Source organism: Rousettus aegyptiacus, unplaced genomic scaffold (assembly GCF_014176215.1).
Source record: "Rousettus aegyptiacus isolate mRouAeg1 unplaced genomic scaffold, mRouAeg1.p scaffold_m13_p_2, whole genome shotgun sequence".
NCBI lineage: Eukaryota > Metazoa > Chordata > Mammalia > Chiroptera > Pteropodidae > Rousettus > Rousettus aegyptiacus.
The window spans coordinates 750,021-765,266 of NW_023416295.1; the positions used below are offsets into that span (position 1 = coordinate 750,021).

Sequence of the window (15,246 nt, forward strand, 5' to 3'; positions counted from 1 at the left end):
AGAAACCGGCCCTGGGGAGAGGCGGCGCCAACAGCACGGGCCGTGGGACGCTGGCCGAGGCCCCTTCCTGGCGCGTGGGGGCATGTGGCCGCCGTCGCCTGGGGGAGCTCAGCTGTGCTGACTCACGAGGCGGACGGGGTCCGCAGCGCCTCGGGCTGCAGAGGCCGGACACTGTGTGCTGGTCACAGGATGCGTGGGGCAAGACCCAGGAAAGAGCAGGAAGGATTCAGGGTTGCAACCGGGGAGGAAAGGGGGTCCAGAAAGGCCAGGGGTGCAGGGCCTGCGGGCTGAGAGCATGCCCCTCGCCCTGGCAGGCAGGGCAGGGCCACGTGGACTGGCAAGGACATCGCGGGGACAGCCATCGCCCTTGCGGCTGCTCGGAGCTGCCTCCAAGCTTTCCGAAGGCCAGCGGAGGGAAGCCCCGCTCGACAGTGACCCAGGAGGCCCCCAGCCCTGGCCCCGAGCGCGTGGTGCCCCCACCACGTTTGCCGAGAGGAACTGCCACAGAAACCCCGAGCCCAGGACTGAAGCGTTTGTGCCTGGAGACCAGAGCGCAGCCTTGTGGAGGGGGCTGCGGGGCAGCTCAGCCCCCGAGGGGGGCTCTTTGGTCTGCGCCGGGTTCAGGGAGGACGAGCCCCCTGGACTGGGGCCCTCGCAGCACCTGCCTGGGGGGGGGGCCAGGCGCGAGCTTGTGCCACGACTGAGTGAGGACAGGCCTTCCCCTGGGGCGGGGCGGTCTGCAGTGCAAGAGGAGGGTCGACGGGATAGCCGGTGCCCTGGGGTCTGGCCCGCCACGGGTGGTCCCGTGGGGCTCTGAGCCTGGGTCTGGCCAGTGGCTTGGGTAACGCGCCACCTCCAACCAGGGCATGTCGTTTGGGCGTGAGGCCCTGATGGGCACGGGGGGCGGAGCCTGGTGGCCACCCCGGCTGCACCCATCACTCCCCCCTCCCCCCGCCAGCCCAGCTGTCCTTCCTGGGAACGCGGAGTCCCCGCCCTCAGCGCCTGCGCCCACCTGCACCCCAGCTGCCACCGCACCTGCGCTGGTGCCGTCCAAGCCCCTCTGGACCCTCCCAGACGACTCGCCCCCACACTCCCCGCTGCCTTTGCCAGTTTGGGATGGGGGGGCACCTCTGAGGGGTGTCCTTCGCTTCGGTGTTTGAGGGTCCCGGCTGAGAGGCTGGGGAGGGCGGGGTGGCCTGCCATTGGTCCTCAGAGCCCCGGGCAGCAGGGCGGAGCTGGGATGGCCGGAGCAGCGGAGTGTGGAGGAAGCCCCTCGGCCTGCGCAGCATGCCCCCACCGCCGGCCAGGGGCACGCTGCGGCCAGCTGCCGGCCCCACCCCAGAGCCGCTGCGCAGACGCAGAGGACAGGAGCCGGGACGGACAGGCTTGGAGGTCGCTTTCAGAGTGGAGGTTTAATGGGACGATCGCGGTGACCCTGTGGCAGTGGTCCCCTGGGCGGCCCGGCGGACCACTGGGGTCCCCTGGGCGGCCCCGCGTGGCGGCCTACGAACAGCGCCAGCACCACCGGCCCTTCCCCAGGCCCCCACTGAAGCGTCCCAAGGCAGCCCCGAGGTAGACGTCCTGTCCTGCTCCCAGGGCCAGGACCCCGTGTTCCCTGAGGGGCGAAGGCTTCCTGGGGTCCCTCCCCAGGGACGTCCACCCTCGATGTCCCCGGTCCCCACACGGAGGGCACATCTGCGTCCTCGTCCTCCTGCCAGGGGCCGACCCCAGGGGCCGACCCCAGGGGCAGGGTGCGGGGCTCTGCGGGGAGGAGGCACGCAGTCGGGCGGCAGGGCCCCGGCCTCCGGCAGATGTAAGGCACAGTGTGGTGGTCGCCGTCGGAGAGCGGGGCGTCACCCCAGGGGCGGCGCCCGGCAGTCAGTGTTGAGACGCCAGGGCGCGGTGTATGCCAGCCGCTCTGGGGCCTGCAGTGCAAGAAAGCTGAGAGGACAAGGTCCACGGGGCTCGGCTGGCCACGAGGAGGTCCCTGGGAGAGCCCGCAAGGCGCGTGGGCGCCCGGGCGGAGCTCGTGGCCGGAGAGACGCGCAGTCACGGCGGGCCGGGGCCGCGGAAGGCACAGTGGTGGTGTCCGGGAGTTCAGGGCTAGGCAGACACGTTGACGTCCCTGAGGGAGATGGCGCTGCTGGGGGCCTCGTCCCCGAGTAGCAGGGCGGGCGGGTCGGCGTCCGCATCCGCTACGGCGCCCCCCTGCTCGGCGCCGGGGCCCAGGCCCTGGGACAGGATCTGCTGGATGGTCCTGCGCAGGTTGGGGTGCAGCCGGCCCTGCGTCTGGTAGAAGACCTCCAGGGCGAAGGACTTGAGGGCGCCGGTGCAGAGGTCCTCGTACAGCGGGATGGTGTACATGCGCGACATCTGCGGGCGGGGCGGGCGCGGTCACAGCGGCCAGGGGTACCCCGGCGCGGCGCGGCGCCACGCACCCCAGCCCCACCCCCACAGCGCCCGCACGCCCCACCCCCAGCCCCACCCCCACAGCGCCCACCCCCAGCCCCACCCCCACGGCGCCCGCACGCCCCACCCCCAGCCCCACCCCACGGCCCATCCATCTCCAGAGGGCCTGGGCCAGGGCACTGGCAGGGGACAGGGCGGAGAGGCTGGGGACCCTCGGGCCCCTGGACTCAGACAAGCCAGTGGCCAGGCCAGGAGCCCAAAGGCCCACAAGCCCCACGCATGCTACACCCCCAGGCTCTGCTTGTCCCCTCCAGACTCGCGTCCCTGGGATCCCTCCCCCACCCCGCACGCGCCCCGGTGCCACGTCCTCCCCGCCCTGCCCTCCGCGACGCCCTGTCTGCAGCTGGACCCGGAAGGCCCGCAGGGCCCGTGCAGTGGCCGCACCTGGCTCTCGAGGAAGCGGCGCACGCGGTGGAGGTCGGGGTAGTAGTCGTTCCGGACCACGATCTGCAGCCAGCGGATGCGGATCTCGGCGTTCATGGAGTCCAGCAGGGAGGAGTAGCACTGTGACAGGCTGGTCACCACCTCTGCGGGGCGCAGTGCGTCAGGCCCTGCCGGCACCCCCCACCCCCCGCCCCGCCCGGCAGCCTCAGGACCCACCCTGGGGCAGCGGGGACCCGTCCAGGAGCCGGTCCAGGAAGAGCGCCGTCTGGAAGGTCCTCCACTTGGAGATGTCGATGGCGCTGGCCGAGGCGGCGGCCTGGTCCAGGGGCTCGGCGGTCCACAGCCGGAACAGCGCCTCCACCGGCCGGGTCAGGCTGGAGCCCTGAGACAGGTCTGGCTCGGCGAGCGGCGGGCCGGTGGCGTTGAGCCAGCGCTCAAACTCCAGGCCTGCGGGGAGGTGTGATCCTGGGCTGGGGCGGGGCCACCCGGGAGCCCCCAGCTCCGAGACTGTCTTTGACGAGCCGCCCCTGGGCCCGAGAGCCGTCAGCTCAGGCAGTTCGGGGACACGCGACAGCTAGCGCACCCGCCACTCCGAGCCACTGGGGTCGCTTCTGTGAAGGGGGCGGCGGGGCCGGAGGCTCGAGCTGCTGAGGGCCCCCGCCCGCTCCCTGCTCTGGGCACTCGAGCTGCTGCAAGCGCAGCCTCAGGGCTGGGGGCAAAACCACTGTCCTGCTCCGGAGCCCCGGCTCTTGGCAGCCGGGGCCCGGCTCTGCCCGCCGGCCTCTTCCACAGGTCAGACCCATCCCATCTCTCCTTCGGCCCCAAGCCCGCGGAACCCCTGGGGCACCATCGTGGTGTCACAGGAGCAGGCCGGCGGGCTTCGGCCAGCGGCGGGGCGAGCCTCCTCCACCAGCCAGCCCTGCCCCAGGCCCTTTGCACTCACTTCCTGGCGCTGCCCAATCAGCTCAGCTTGGCCTAAGTGTCACCCCCCCCTCGCTTCCCAGAAGCCCCGGGACCCCGTCTGGCTGGGAAGCACACCCTCCTCTCTGCTCCCACGGCCCCTCAGCAAGGCTTGGCTGCAGGCAGGAGGGGCTTCCTCCCGGCAGAGGGGGCGTCTTGCGCAGCAGCCCCCCTACGTATACCCGCTGCTCCCACCGCAGCCGGCGGGACATGAGGGAGGCGGTGGGCCTCACCTGCCCGGCAGTCCACACTCTGCTCCTTCAGCTCTGGGAAGAAGCTCAGAAAGGAGTCCAGCAGGTCCTGGGCCACCACGCTGGTGAACTTGTACTTGTCCACGTAGGCCTGCAAGGGCAGGGTGGGGGCAGGGCTCAGTGGGCCTGGGGCTGGGCCGGCAGGGGCAGAGGGGCAGGGTGTGCCCATGGAGGAGCTGCTCACTCGGAGGAAGTCGTCGAAGCGCTGGGGGTCCCCACAAAGCTGGGACAGGTAGTAGACGAAGCAGTAGCCCTTCTCGTAGGTGAACAGGTTCATCAGGTGGCTGGGGTTCACCCCTGAAACAACACCTGGCTCTGGGCGACGCCCCACTTCCTTTGTCCCAGGGGACGGGGCGGGTGGTGGTCAGGTGAGTGGAGCAGGAAGGGCCAAAGGCCACTGTCCCACACATGTCCAGGGACCCTGGGAGCGAGGCGATGGGGCCTGCCCTGCTCGAGGGCCCACCCCCCACGGTGACGGGGGCTCAGACGAGAGGTGGCAGCCGGCGGAGGGAGCCTGGGGGCCCGCCTGGGGCTGGGGGCGCCTGGCCTGGCCTTTGCAGGGCCCCGGCCACAGTGGAGACGGTGCGGGGCGTGTACCTGGCTCCAGCTTGACCTGCAGCTTGCTGACTGGGCTGTCCTCCCCGAGGAGCTTCATCTGCCTGTGCAGGGCGTCCAGGCGGAAGGCCGTCTCCAGACAGGTGAAGGCAGCACCTGCGCGGGGCAGGGAGGAGCAGGCGACAGGCCTCAGCACTGGGGGCGGGAACGAGCCTGGGGGACTGACCGGAGGCCGCCTCACTGGACGCGGGCGTGGCAGGGGTTCGCACCCGGGGCCAGGCTGGGCTCTCGGCCTCTCCCACAGGGGGGTGGGGAGGCCCGGGGGGCCCGGGGTGCAGGAGGCCCTGCGGGGCCCCCCTCCTGTCCCGGGCCACCACGGGAGGTACCGTAGGTCTCAGTGGTGATGCGGCGCTGGGCGTAGGTGGCCAGGCCCTCGCTCAGCCACATCTCCTCCCACGTGGCGTTGGTGACAGCGTTGCCGAACCAGCTGTGGGCCACCTCGTGGATGACGTCGATGACCAGGAACTCGTCGCTCTCCAGGATGGAGGAGATGATGAAGGTGAGGCAGGGGTTCTCCATGGCCACGATCGGGAAGGAGGGCGGCAGGAAGACGATGTCGTACCTGCCGCAGCGGGGGGTCGGGGGGCGCAGGCCCGGGCTGTGAGCCTCGCCTGCTCCCCGGGTGGCCGAAGGCGCAGCGGGGGGTCGGGGGGCGCAGGCCCGGGCTGTGAGCCTCGCCGGCTCCCCGGGTGGCCGAAGGCGCAGCGGGGGGTCGGGGGGCGCAGGCCCGGGCTGTGAGCCTTGCCGGCTCCCCGGGTGGCCAAAGGCCCCCCGTTGCTCCGGGGTGTGTGGGCGGGTCTCCCTCTGACCCCGGTGGCCAACCGCGGCTCCCAGGACGTACCTGCCCCACATGTAGGGCCCGTACAGCCGCTCAGCCGCGCTCAGCCACTGCTCCACGGCGCCCGACAGCTTGCTGGTGGCGGTGGGCAGGAGGCACGGCTCGGCCCACACACGGCTCCTGTCACAGGCGGAGGGGGCGCTGAGCCTCGCCCGACCCCGCTCCCCCTCCCCCTCCCGCTCACCTCCCCTCTTCTCAGGCTCAGCCGCAGCCCATGCATTGCTGGGCGCCTCCTGGGAGGGCCACGACACAGCGGGCCCTTCTACCCCGCGGCTGAGCCCACGCCGAGGGGCTGCCGGTTCCTTCGCCTCCAAGGGGAGGGACCCTGTGTGGGCTGAGGGGGCGTCAGACACTGGCCGGCCAGGCTGCAGGAGGGCACAAGGCGGCTGGGAGCCGGGGGGGGGGGGGGGGGGGGAGGGGCGGGGGGAGGTGCCGGCTGTGGCGTGCGGGGTAAGAGAGGCCAGGCGGGGATAGCCCCAGGCCGAACATGGCAGGGTCTGGGCTGGCCCACGCCAGCCAGTGGCGGGGTGTCCCTGGGCCCCAGGCAGCCGCAGCGGCTGCAGGAAGGAGCAGGCGGGGCTGTACCTGGGCCCGATGTCTGCTGGCTGCAGGTCCCCGGCCACCAGGGCCACGAGGTAGGCGGGCACGGGGTGCTCCATGTGGAAGTGATAGACGCCCTCCTCCTCCACGTAGGTGCTCCGTGTGGCGCTCATCAGCACCTGCACCCCCGACGGGGCCTGCACATGGGGAGGCCCCGCCGTCAGGCACCCCTTGTCCTTGTGGGGAACTTCGTGACCCCACCAGGGAGCCCCATATCCCAACAGGACACCCCACAACCCAGGTCAAGTCACTCCCTGTCCTTGATGGGGGCTCCCATGCTCGCTGTCAGGGAACCCCGTTTCCAAGATAGGGAAACTGTCCCCCCATCAGGGGCCTCCCACGCTAAGCCCAGTCTGCTGCTCTCAGGTCTCGCACGCGACTGGCTACTCCGCTGGGCCCCGCCTTCTCGGGGGTCCCAAACCCAGGACCCAGACTGGCGCGGGCCCCCCTGCAGGGCAGTGCCTCCCCCGCGGCGAGGAGCGGGGGCGCCTTCCGGGCGGTGGTCCCGGTGGGTCGTGTGAGGGGCGTCCCGGGCGGTGGGCGCTGACCTTGACGACGGCCGAGTAGGTGCACTTGACGGCGGGCGTGTCGAAGCACGGGAAGAAGGAGCGATTGCACACGGAGTGGCCTTGGGTGAAGACAAAGGGCTTGGCGCTGCCGTAGGTCAGCTCGGGGTCCAGCCACCAGATCTGCGGGGGGCGGCAGGCAGGCGTCAGCGCCCCCCGGCCCGTAGCGCTGGGGAGCCCCCACCCCATAACACTGGGCGAAGCCTTCTGGGGGGCAGCTGCTGGCCGCCTCGTCTCTCCAGTGAGGCCAGGGCACCCCAAGGGGACCCTGTCCTGCAGAGAGCAGCCCTGAGCCAGGCGGGTCGCCTCGAGGGTCAAGGCCTCAGGGAGCCCACGCCGGCGTCCTGCTCAGGCTTCCGGGAGAGGAAGCGTTAGGGCCGGGCAGCGACGGCCTGAGCGCGCTCATCTGGGGCCACCGGCCACTCCCGGTCACCACTGCTGCCACTCCCGCCAGGCAGGCAGCGGAGTGACCCAGAGCGTGGCCTGCCCTTCATCGCCAGGCCAGCCCTCCGCTAGGCAGACGCCATGCACCAGGAGCCAGCCCAGGCGGGCTCCATTCCAGCCTCCAAAGGGAAACCAAGGCACAGCCAGAACACCTGAGTCCAAATTCTCACAGGCCAGGCGGCAGCGAATCTGGTCTGGGCCAGGAAAGGGAGCCGGGAACGTGGGAATGTGGGGAGCCAGAGCTTCCCGATGCCGTCAGAGACGAGCAAGCATGCCAAGCCGGGGGCCACCCCGGCAAGGGGGCCCGCCTCGCCTGGAGGGACCCTCGGGGGATGGCATCTGGGCCAGGGGAATGGGCTGCAGGACGGGAGCAGCCCCGGGGCGGGCCGCCGGGGCCCATGCCCGGAGCACCGTGGATCGACACCCAGCTGCCGCCCCAGGAGGGACCCAGACTGGGCAGGGCCGCCTGTCCCGCTGCACCCCCAGGCCGCCCAGCGCCCGGCCGGCGCTGACTGCCACGCTCGCCTGCCGCCGCTGTCCCCGCCGCCTCCCCGCGGGCACCCGCTGTCCCCGCCGCCTCCCCGCGGGCACCCGCAGTGGTACCTCCTTTGCTGCTGACCCCCGGGCTGCCCCACACGCTCAGAAAGCCTGTCCGGGGAGCCTGCTCAAACATGTGAACCCTGGGGTGGCACCCGGGGGTCTGCATAGAGACTCCCCACAGCGGACCCTGCCACAGGCCTCCGGGGTCCCCCAAACTCCCTTCAACCCCACACCACAGCTTCTCATGGACCCCTTGGCTCCCCTGTGGCCCTCCGGAGGCTCCGCCCAGCTCAGGGCTCCTGTCCCCACTGTCCACGTCCACTCCTCAGCCAGCCACCGAGGGCCCAGCCAGCACCGCTCACGCCTCAGGCTCGCAGAGACCCCGGGGTCCACAGTCCGCCCTGGGGGTGAGGGGCTGGGGTAGACCCCCCAGGCAGGCAGGACCCCACCCCAGAGCTGGGCCCCCAACTCCTCAGGGTGACAGGGCGCAGGGAGCAGAGGTACAGTCTCTGACGGGCCGGCAAAGGGGGAGCAGCCCTGTGGCTGCAGACACCGGGGGCAGGAAGAAAGCTGTTCTTGCTGGTGGGGCAGCGGGGTTCAGTAAGGGGGTGCAAGGGGTGTGGGCCCCAGTCTACAGCACCCCAAACTGCATCTGAACATGTGGGAGTCTGCCGGCAGGGTGTCCCAGGAAGTTGCACCCGCCCCCGGCACAGGGACAGGCTCGGGGACCCAGCCCCAAGCCCGGTGGCATTCCCGTGTGATGGGCAGTGCCTGAGGTCAGACACCACACGCTGGCCTCAGCTGGCACGCCAGGCCCCGTGTGCTCAGCCCGCAGCCCCAGAGCTGCCCGGTCTGTGGAGACCACGCACCCCCTCCCTGCGCCAAGCACCCACGGGCTCCACAGCAGGCCACAGAAAGCCCAGGGACAACGGCCACCCTCACTGGCCTGGCTCCGTCCCCAGTGGCCTGTCGAGAGCCCTCGTTCCACCGCTCTGCTGGCCATGGTTTTGGGTGAACCAGACACACAGGCTCCAGTTCACCCATCAAGGTCAGGGAGAAACACATCCCTCTGTCCTCCCTGTCGTGACGGGGGGCACATCTGCCAGGGCTCCAGACTAGCCGAGCAGGCAGCAGGGGCCGGCCCGGCCGGCCAGCAGCCAGCACGCCCACAGGCGCTCGGGCGGGAGGCGGCAGGGCCTGCTGAGTGCTCCTGGGAGTCGTGCACGATGCCCGCAGGTGTGTCTGCTCTACCTGCCCATACCCCATCCATTTGCCTTCCACAGGCAGTGACAGACGGAGCCCCCTGTGCCTGTGTGTGTGTGTGTGGGGGTGTCACATGTGTGCTGGGGGGCCCAGGTGGGAGCCCAGGGCCACCTCACTTTTCTGGCAGAGCCTCTGGGGCAGTGGGAGCTCTGTGCCCAAAGTCCTCGAGAGCTGACATGGGTCTGTGCTGGGGACAAGGGGCCACTCAGGCACAGCCTCCCACCAGTCCTCGCCCAGGAGGCCCGAAGTGTGTGAGCTGGCCTGGCTCTCTGCCCCCTGCTCCAGCAAGTCTGTCCTGCATGCCACTTCCGGAGAACACACCTGGAGCCCACAAGTCCTGGGAAGGCCCAGGTCACCTGAAGGCCCTTCCACATCCAACACCTGGCTTGCCACGCAGCGCCAGGCTCCAGCAGACGTATGGCTTGGCGAGTGCCTACCAGAAGCTGCCCTTGCCCCCAGGCAGGGCTGGTCCCTGCACAATGAAAGGAGAGGCCTCCCCTGGTGGCATGCTGTTCCCTGTCCCCACCTCCCGCTGGGCCCGTACCTGGGCTCCAGCTCGGTGTAAGGCTCCTAAGGTGTCCCTGGGCACCAAGTGGGAATCCCTGAGGGTCTGCGGACAGGTCTCCAGGCCCAGGAGGGGGAGTGCTGGGGGAGAGGCCAGGGTCCCTCGGCAGGTCCGCCTGCCTCCCTGCAGGTGCCCCTGGCTGCTGTCCTGCCCCAGGCGCAGAGCCCACCTAGCCCAGCAGCTCGGCAAGAAGCTGCCTGGAAAGGACCTCGCGACCCGCCCACCGCCCGGTGCCCACCCTGGCGGGACTCACGGCGGGGGCGTCGGTCGACGTGTAGCGCAGGATGACCTGGAAGGGCTGGTGCGCCTGCAGCTCGGGCGGCAGGGTGACGGTGAGCGAGGAGCCGTAGTCCGTGAACGGGTCCACCCTGAAGGCCAGCGGGCAGCAGGCGGGCTCGGCGCCGGGCGCCTCGGGGAAGGCGGGCAGGGGGGGCGGGGGCGCGGGCCCGGGGGCAGCAAAGGCGAAGGCACAGGGCGGCTCGGCGGCGGCGGCGGCGGGGGCGCGGAAGGCGGCCGAGTGCAGGCGCAGGGCCGGGTGCGTGTCGAGGACGAGCGCGCGGGGCGCGGGCCGCAGCGCGCACAGCTCGAGCACCAGGCAGCCGGCCAGCTCGCGCGCCTCGGGCCGCAGCTCCAGGCCCAGCTGCAGGTGGCGGAGGCGGAAGAGCTGCGCGCTGGAGGCCGAGGCCACGTCCAGGGCGGGCGGCGGCTCGGGCGGCGGGCGGGCGGGCGCGGCCTCGGCGCCGGGCGCCTTGCGGCAGCAGCACTGCGCCGCCATGCAGCCGCGCTAAGTGAAATCCATGGGCGGCGCCGCGCCGGGCCGCGGGGAGCCGGCGAGGGGTGCCGGGCGGCGGCGGCGGCGGCGGCCGGGCGCGGGCACAACAGGAAGTCGCGCCGGGAGCCGCCCGGCCCGGCCCCGCGCCGTGCGCCGCCCCGCTCGGGCTCCGCGCGGCCGCCGCCGGGGGCGCTGTGCGCGGGGACCCGGGGGTCGGGGACGCTGTGCGCGGGGACGCTGGGCGCCGGGGGTACGCTGCTGAGGGGTCCGGGAGCCCGAGACGCTGTGAGCGGGGCGACTGGGGGCCGGGGACGCTGTGCGCTGAGCGGGATGGGGTGCCGGGGTCTCGGCGCGCGGGGCGAACGGGCAGTGGGGATCTTCGTGCGCGAGGCTGGGGCGCTGCGCCCAGGTGGCTCAGAGCTGTGCGCGGGGCGAGACGGGCAGCGGAGCGTGTGCTCAGGGGGCCGAGGCTCTGAGCCTGGGTGTAGGGGGTTGGGGGTGGGGTACGGCGAGCCGTGAGCGCTGTGCTTGGGAGCCGAGAGGCGGGCGTGGTGCTGAGGGGCCGGGCTGAGACGGGCGGCAGGACGGCCTCCCCGCCCTTTGAGCTTCCCACCTGGCCACGTCAGGGAGACTTGAGGAGCAGGATCGCCACTCCCTCAGGGACGCCAAGGGCCAGGTTCCTGGGGCGTGGCTGCCCAGACGTGTGGGGCGGGGCTGGTCCGTGAAGCCGGGAAGTGTGGTGTCCGGAACTCAGTGTCATTCATCCACTGGGGGCTAAGGGAATGATTTTCATACCCCCCAGCCTGCTCCCCAGTGAGACCAGCGGCATGTGTCGTGGGCCTGTGGGCCAGGCGGAGCTCAGGGGCTTTAAGGCTGTATTGTCAGATCAGGTGGCTGCTAGCCATGTGCAGCTGTTTAGATTTAAATAAAATCGGTTCAGTCCTCCAGGTGCAGGGGCCTATTTCAAGGACTCCGTGTGTGTTCGGAGTGTAGTGTGGGGCTAGTGGCCACCGTACTGGGCAGAGCAGATGCCCCGATGGTGAAGAAAATTCCCATGGACAGAACTGTCAAAGGGCTTGCGAGGTGAGTGCTGGGGCAGTAGCAGGTGGCCTGCCTGTCCCCCTGCCCCCTGCTCAGTCCTGTCCAGGGACCTGGGCCTGGAGGGGTCGGCTGCAGACCAGGGTGGACAGGAGCGTCAGGAAGACCTTAGAGCCATGGAATGAGAGGGGCCACCCAGATGTGGCCACTGGCACACAGGAGGAACTTGGAGCCCGGGGAGAAGAGCATCCAGGAAACTTGCCCCCCCCCCCTTGGCTGCCAAGTGGCGAGGTGCGGGGCGGGGCTGGGCTCAGACACTGCTCGGTCTTGGCGTCATTCTTAAGTAGTGCCGAACCCTTCTGCACGCAGTGTCCCCATGTGTAACCTTGTGATAGTGCTTGCTTTCCTCCCCGAAGCTGGGAGGGAAGATGTGTGTTCACTCATGTGGAGCACGTGCAGACCCCCGCGTGCCATCTCAGCTGAGAGGACGCAGCCTCCCCCGTGGGGCCCCACTCCAGACCCACCAGGAGCCCAGGGGCCCTGCAGCCCTCTGGGGGAGGGGCCATTTCCGAGCCAGAGGCTCAGCAGGGCGAGATTAGGGCCTGTTCAGTCCTGCTGCCTTCAGTGGCTCGGCACCTGCCCAGGTGGTGGTGGTCCCTTGGTGCAAGGACAGCATTTTAGAATGCACTCGCAGCTGACTGGCCTCTCCGAGCTCTTCCTACCTGGGCAGGGGGGAGCTGGGTCTCACCCCTTCTCTCCTGGAGCGCCCTGGGCAACTTCCGGGTGCCAGCTCTGTGACAAGAGGGGTGGAGTGGGGGCGGCCTTGCCTGTCAAGCTGTTATCCCCTTTCCCCGAGTGGTGTGGTCTCTACCCCACATTATGCAAGGGGCCAACACAAGGTGGTCTTGAAGAAGCAGACGGGCCTGTTTGTAGATATCAACGCCAGCCCACTGTTGCAGTGTGACTTGTGAAGCCCGCAGGGGTGGTCCCTGCTCTCCGCCCTGTCCCTGTCCTGACTTGCTCTGTCCGCGGCCCCCACCTCACCAGGGGAGGGGCATGGGGAAGCAGGACTGCCAGAGGCCAGGCTTTCCCCAACTCCAGGCTTTTGGTGATCAAATGCTGGCGGACTTGGGCGGGCCTACGCAGCTGGAGCTGTCTGCACCGGAGCCTTCCCCTAGTGCACAGGCACTGGGTGCCCCCCCTCAAGTAGCTGGCACCAGGGAGGGGCACGGGTCCCTGGCCTCAGGGTGGACATGCAGACAAGGGCTTCCGGGAGGAAGCAGCATTCAGGCGGGGGCTGTGTTGTCCCTGGGGACAACTGGGTCCCTGGTGGGAGGCACAGTTGGATGCTTCTCAACAGCTGGTGGATAAAAAGCTGATGTGACCCACAGATGTCCTGCAACCTGGCCTGGGCTGCCTGTCACCTTTGTCGCCTTGTCACCCAGGGCCAGGTCAGCAGGTTAAGGGGTGTGCCGTCAAAGGTGCCGTGAGCCTGGGCCAGCTGTAGCACGCGGGGCAACAACCTGGGCTCAGGGCCGGGCTCCGACCTCCCAGCTGGGCAAACTGTTCAGCTCCTGAGGCTGCAGATGGAGCCGCTCGGGTATTATCCTGGTGGAGATTACGGCAGTAGCTCCCTGTGGGGCGGGTGAAAAGGTGACGAGCTGTGAGGGGCTTGCAGGGAGAAAGTGGCAGCCAGCAAGCCCTCTACGAAGGTGTAGAAGTCAGGTTATCATGGGGCCTGGCGCTCTTGGGGCTGGCTACTGGCTAGTGATGCCGCGCAGGGCTGAGTGTGGCATAAGCTCTGACCAAAGGACCAATGGATGACATTGTTCTTATCACAGCCAGGAACCCAGGTGCAGGAGCTAGAGTATCAAGGAGGAGGCAGCCCCTTCAAGACCACTCTGCTACCTTACAAAGAGTGAGGTTCCTGTCCCTGCAGCTGGGACTTCTGTGTCAGGGCTTCATACCCAGGGAAGATGCTTTCAGCCAGGGACACCGTGTGCCAAGGGAACATGCTTCCAGCTGGGGACACCATGTGCCCCTGACGGGGAGGCTGAGTCACCACCTCACTCCAGATGCATCGGGCAAATCGGGTTGCTCTGCCGGGTGGAGTGACTGATCCTGACTTTCATGGGGCAGAGGGGCTCCGAGGACCATGCTGGAGCTCAGGACATGAAGACCACAGCATGCATGCAGGCACGGCCGCTCAGGGGCCTACAAAGTGAAGGCCTAAGTCACTCCTCCAGGAAAGGCCGGCACCAGCGAGGAGTGGCCGAGGTGGAGGGAACATGGAATCAGCAGTGGGAGAGGGAAATGAAAACGCCAACTACGGCATTTTATTCATTATCTTGTTATGAATATATTAACCAGGAAGTATGTTATCCGAAATTCACATATATTAACCAATTTTTGCTTTTCTTTTCCCTGCCATCTTATTTAAGAAGTGTTGATGGTAGAAATTTTCTAGCATAGTCTTTAGCCCACCGGATGTCCAGGTGAGGTACTTCTGAACCTGAAGAATGGACCCAGATGCACAGGTGCCTGGTGCATGGTTGGCGGGTGAGCAGCTAGCTGCAGGAAGTCAGGCCTGCACTCAAGGAGGTTGCTGAAACCCGGAGAGAAGGTGGGAGGCGGGTATGGATGCTGAGAGCTCCAAGGCCACTGGTGCTGGACGGTCTGTCAGCAGCCCCAGACCCCTGCCTGCATGTCGCAACAGCTAGGAGTCCAGTGGCTGGTCTCTGTGACTCCCCAACTTCCCCATTTCCTGACAGCGACTGCCGGGTCTCAGTCTCCCTGTAATAAACGTCTTACTGATCGATGTCTGCATGCTCCACCAAAGAAAATAAATAAATAAAAATAAATGAATAAATAAATGTCTGTCTAAAGTTCAAGTGGTTTTGATTTTTCTGACCAAGCCTGGTCTAATAAACTGAGGCTAACCTGGGGAGGGACAGGTCCCAGTCGCCTCTTCAGTGGACATGTCCCTGAATCGCAGTCAAAAGAGCTGCATTTAGGGCAGATGCGGAAAATGAAAACTCTGTCAGTGCGTGAACTACCTCTTCCCAGGAAACTCCTGAGCGCCTTGCTGGGGCTGGGCTGACCCACCAGGGCTCAGTCCCGAGGGCACCCTGGGCAGGCGGGACCTGGAGTGCAGGTCCTCCTCGTACTTCTGGAGCTGAGACCAGAAGCCTGGGTTGGGCTCGGCCACCGGGCGGGCGCTCTTCACCGTCTGCAAACAAGGGGACTGATAAGGTTAAACGCCATGCCACGCTCCCTACAAGGTCTTCAGGTGCCCTGAGGGAATGAGGCCAGGACCCAGGAGTGCGCCCGGCCCTGCTCAGGGCCCCGCCCCCGGGGTGCGCCCCGCCCCTCCGGGAAGGCCCGCCCCTGGGCTGAGCCCAGACCGGAAGACCCGCCCCATTCCACCGGAAGGCCTGCCCCGCTCGCCGGGACGGCCCGCTCCACCTGGAAGGCCTGAGCCAGGCTGAGGCCGCGGTGCCGCATGAGGTAGGCGGTGCAGACAGCGGCTGAGCGGCTGCGACCGTTCTTGCAGTAGACGAGGCAGGCGCCGCCGGCGCGCACTGCATCCTCCATGGCGGCGCAGGTGGGCTCCAGGTGGGCCAGCAGGTCCTCCGCCGGGTCGTCGAACACGGGCACGCGCAGCTCGGCTACGCCGGGCGCGCGCGGGCCAGGCTGCTGGCGCGAGACGTTGACACACAGGGTGACGCCCGCGCGCGCCAGCAGCTCCGGCGCGGCCGCGGCGCGCGCGTTCCCGAGAAAGAGCGAGGGGGCGACGTGTGCGAACGGCGGCGGCGTGCACGGGGCAGCCTCAGTGGTCCCGAGGCGTCCGGCTCGTTCCGCGTCCATGGGCGGCGTTTGGACGCCTGGCCCCGGGGTCTGTTTCGGGCAGCCGGCGGGGCGCCCCCGGGTCCTCAGGGTCT

The 15,246-nt window shown here is 68.9% G+C and overlaps 3 protein-coding genes across 11 annotated transcripts in view; 1 reads left to right on the forward strand and 2 right to left on the reverse strand.

Annotated features, from left to right (window-relative positions):
• Positions 1 to 1,393: 1,393 nt before the first annotated feature.
• On the reverse strand, positions 1,394 to 10,360 carry RNPEPL1 (arginyl aminopeptidase like 1). Its single transcript, XM_016144234.2, has 11 exons — positions 9,749 to 10,360; positions 6,666 to 6,806; positions 6,103 to 6,254; positions 5,521 to 5,637; positions 5,006 to 5,241; positions 4,662 to 4,775; positions 4,249 to 4,361; positions 4,047 to 4,155; positions 3,070 to 3,300; positions 2,854 to 2,996; positions 1,394 to 2,373 (listed from the first exon to the last, which is right to left on the reverse strand). Exons 1-11 carry the CDS (start codon positions 10,268 to 10,270, stop codon positions 2,104 to 2,106), a joined length of 2,148 nt encoding a protein of 715 aa, XP_015999720.2. The 5' UTR covers positions 10,271 to 10,360; the 3' UTR covers positions 1,394 to 2,103.
• A 2,062-nt stretch (positions 10,361 to 12,422) lies between these two features.
• DUSP28 (dual specificity phosphatase 28) lies at positions 12,423 to 15,211 on the reverse strand. Of its 2 annotated transcripts, none has more exons than XM_036235835.1 (3): positions 14,771 to 15,211; positions 14,362 to 14,534; positions 12,423 to 12,939 (listed from the first exon to the last, which is right to left on the reverse strand). In XM_036235835.1, exons 1-3 carry the CDS (start codon positions 15,170 to 15,172, stop codon positions 12,924 to 12,926), a joined length of 591 nt encoding a protein of 196 aa, XP_036091728.1. In that variant the 5' UTR covers positions 15,173 to 15,211; the 3' UTR covers positions 12,423 to 12,923. The 2 variants fall into 2 exon arrangements, with proteins under 2 accessions (XP_036091728.1, XP_015999737.1); XM_016144251.2 differs by having other exon boundaries at positions 12,423 to 14,098.
• Positions 14,743 to 15,246, forward strand: part of ANKMY1 (ankyrin repeat and MYND domain containing 1) — a 38,347-nt gene continuing 37,843 nt past the window's right edge. For 5 of the 8 annotated variants that reach the window (XM_036235819.1, XM_036235820.1, XM_036235821.1 and 2 more), the window contains exon 1: positions 14,837 to 14,909. In XM_036235819.1, the coding sequence (XP_036091712.1) occupies positions 14,898 to 14,909 (12 nt within the window). In that variant the 5' untranslated portion in view covers positions 14,837 to 14,897. Of the gene's footprint in view, positions 14,813 to 14,836; positions 14,921 to 15,246 lie in introns of those variants that run through there. The other 3 variants (XM_036235818.1, XM_036235816.1, XM_036235815.1) reach the window with 3 other exon arrangements.

Excerpts from the sequence above, each read along its gene's own strand:
- RNPEPL1 (XM_016144234.2), bottom strand. The coding sequence starts at position 10,270 with ATGGCGGCGCAGTGCTGCTGCCGCAAGGCGCCCGGCGCCGAGGCCGCG. Across the intron at positions 6,807-9,748 it reads CGTCGACCGACGCCCCCGCC|ATCTGGTGGCTGGACCCCGA; the intron begins GTGAGTCCCGCC and ends CGCCCCCCGCAG. Across the intron at positions 2,374-2,853 it reads GCCGCTTCCTCGAGAGCCAG|ATGTCGCGCATGTACACCAT; the intron begins GTGCGGCCACTG and ends CCCCGCCCGCAG.
- DUSP28 (XM_016144251.2), bottom strand. The coding sequence starts at position 15,172 with ATGGACGCGGAACGAGCCGGACGCCTCGGGACCACTGAGGCTGCCCCG. Across the intron at positions 14,535-14,770 it reads GCCTGGCTCAGGCCTTCCAG|ACGGTGAAGAGCGCCCGCCC; the intron begins GTGGAGCGGGCC and ends CCTTGTTTGCAG. Across the intron at positions 14,099-14,361 it reads CAGGAGTTTCCTGGGAAGAG|GGAGACTGAGACCCGGCAGT; the intron begins GTAGTTCACGCA and ends CGTTTATTACAG.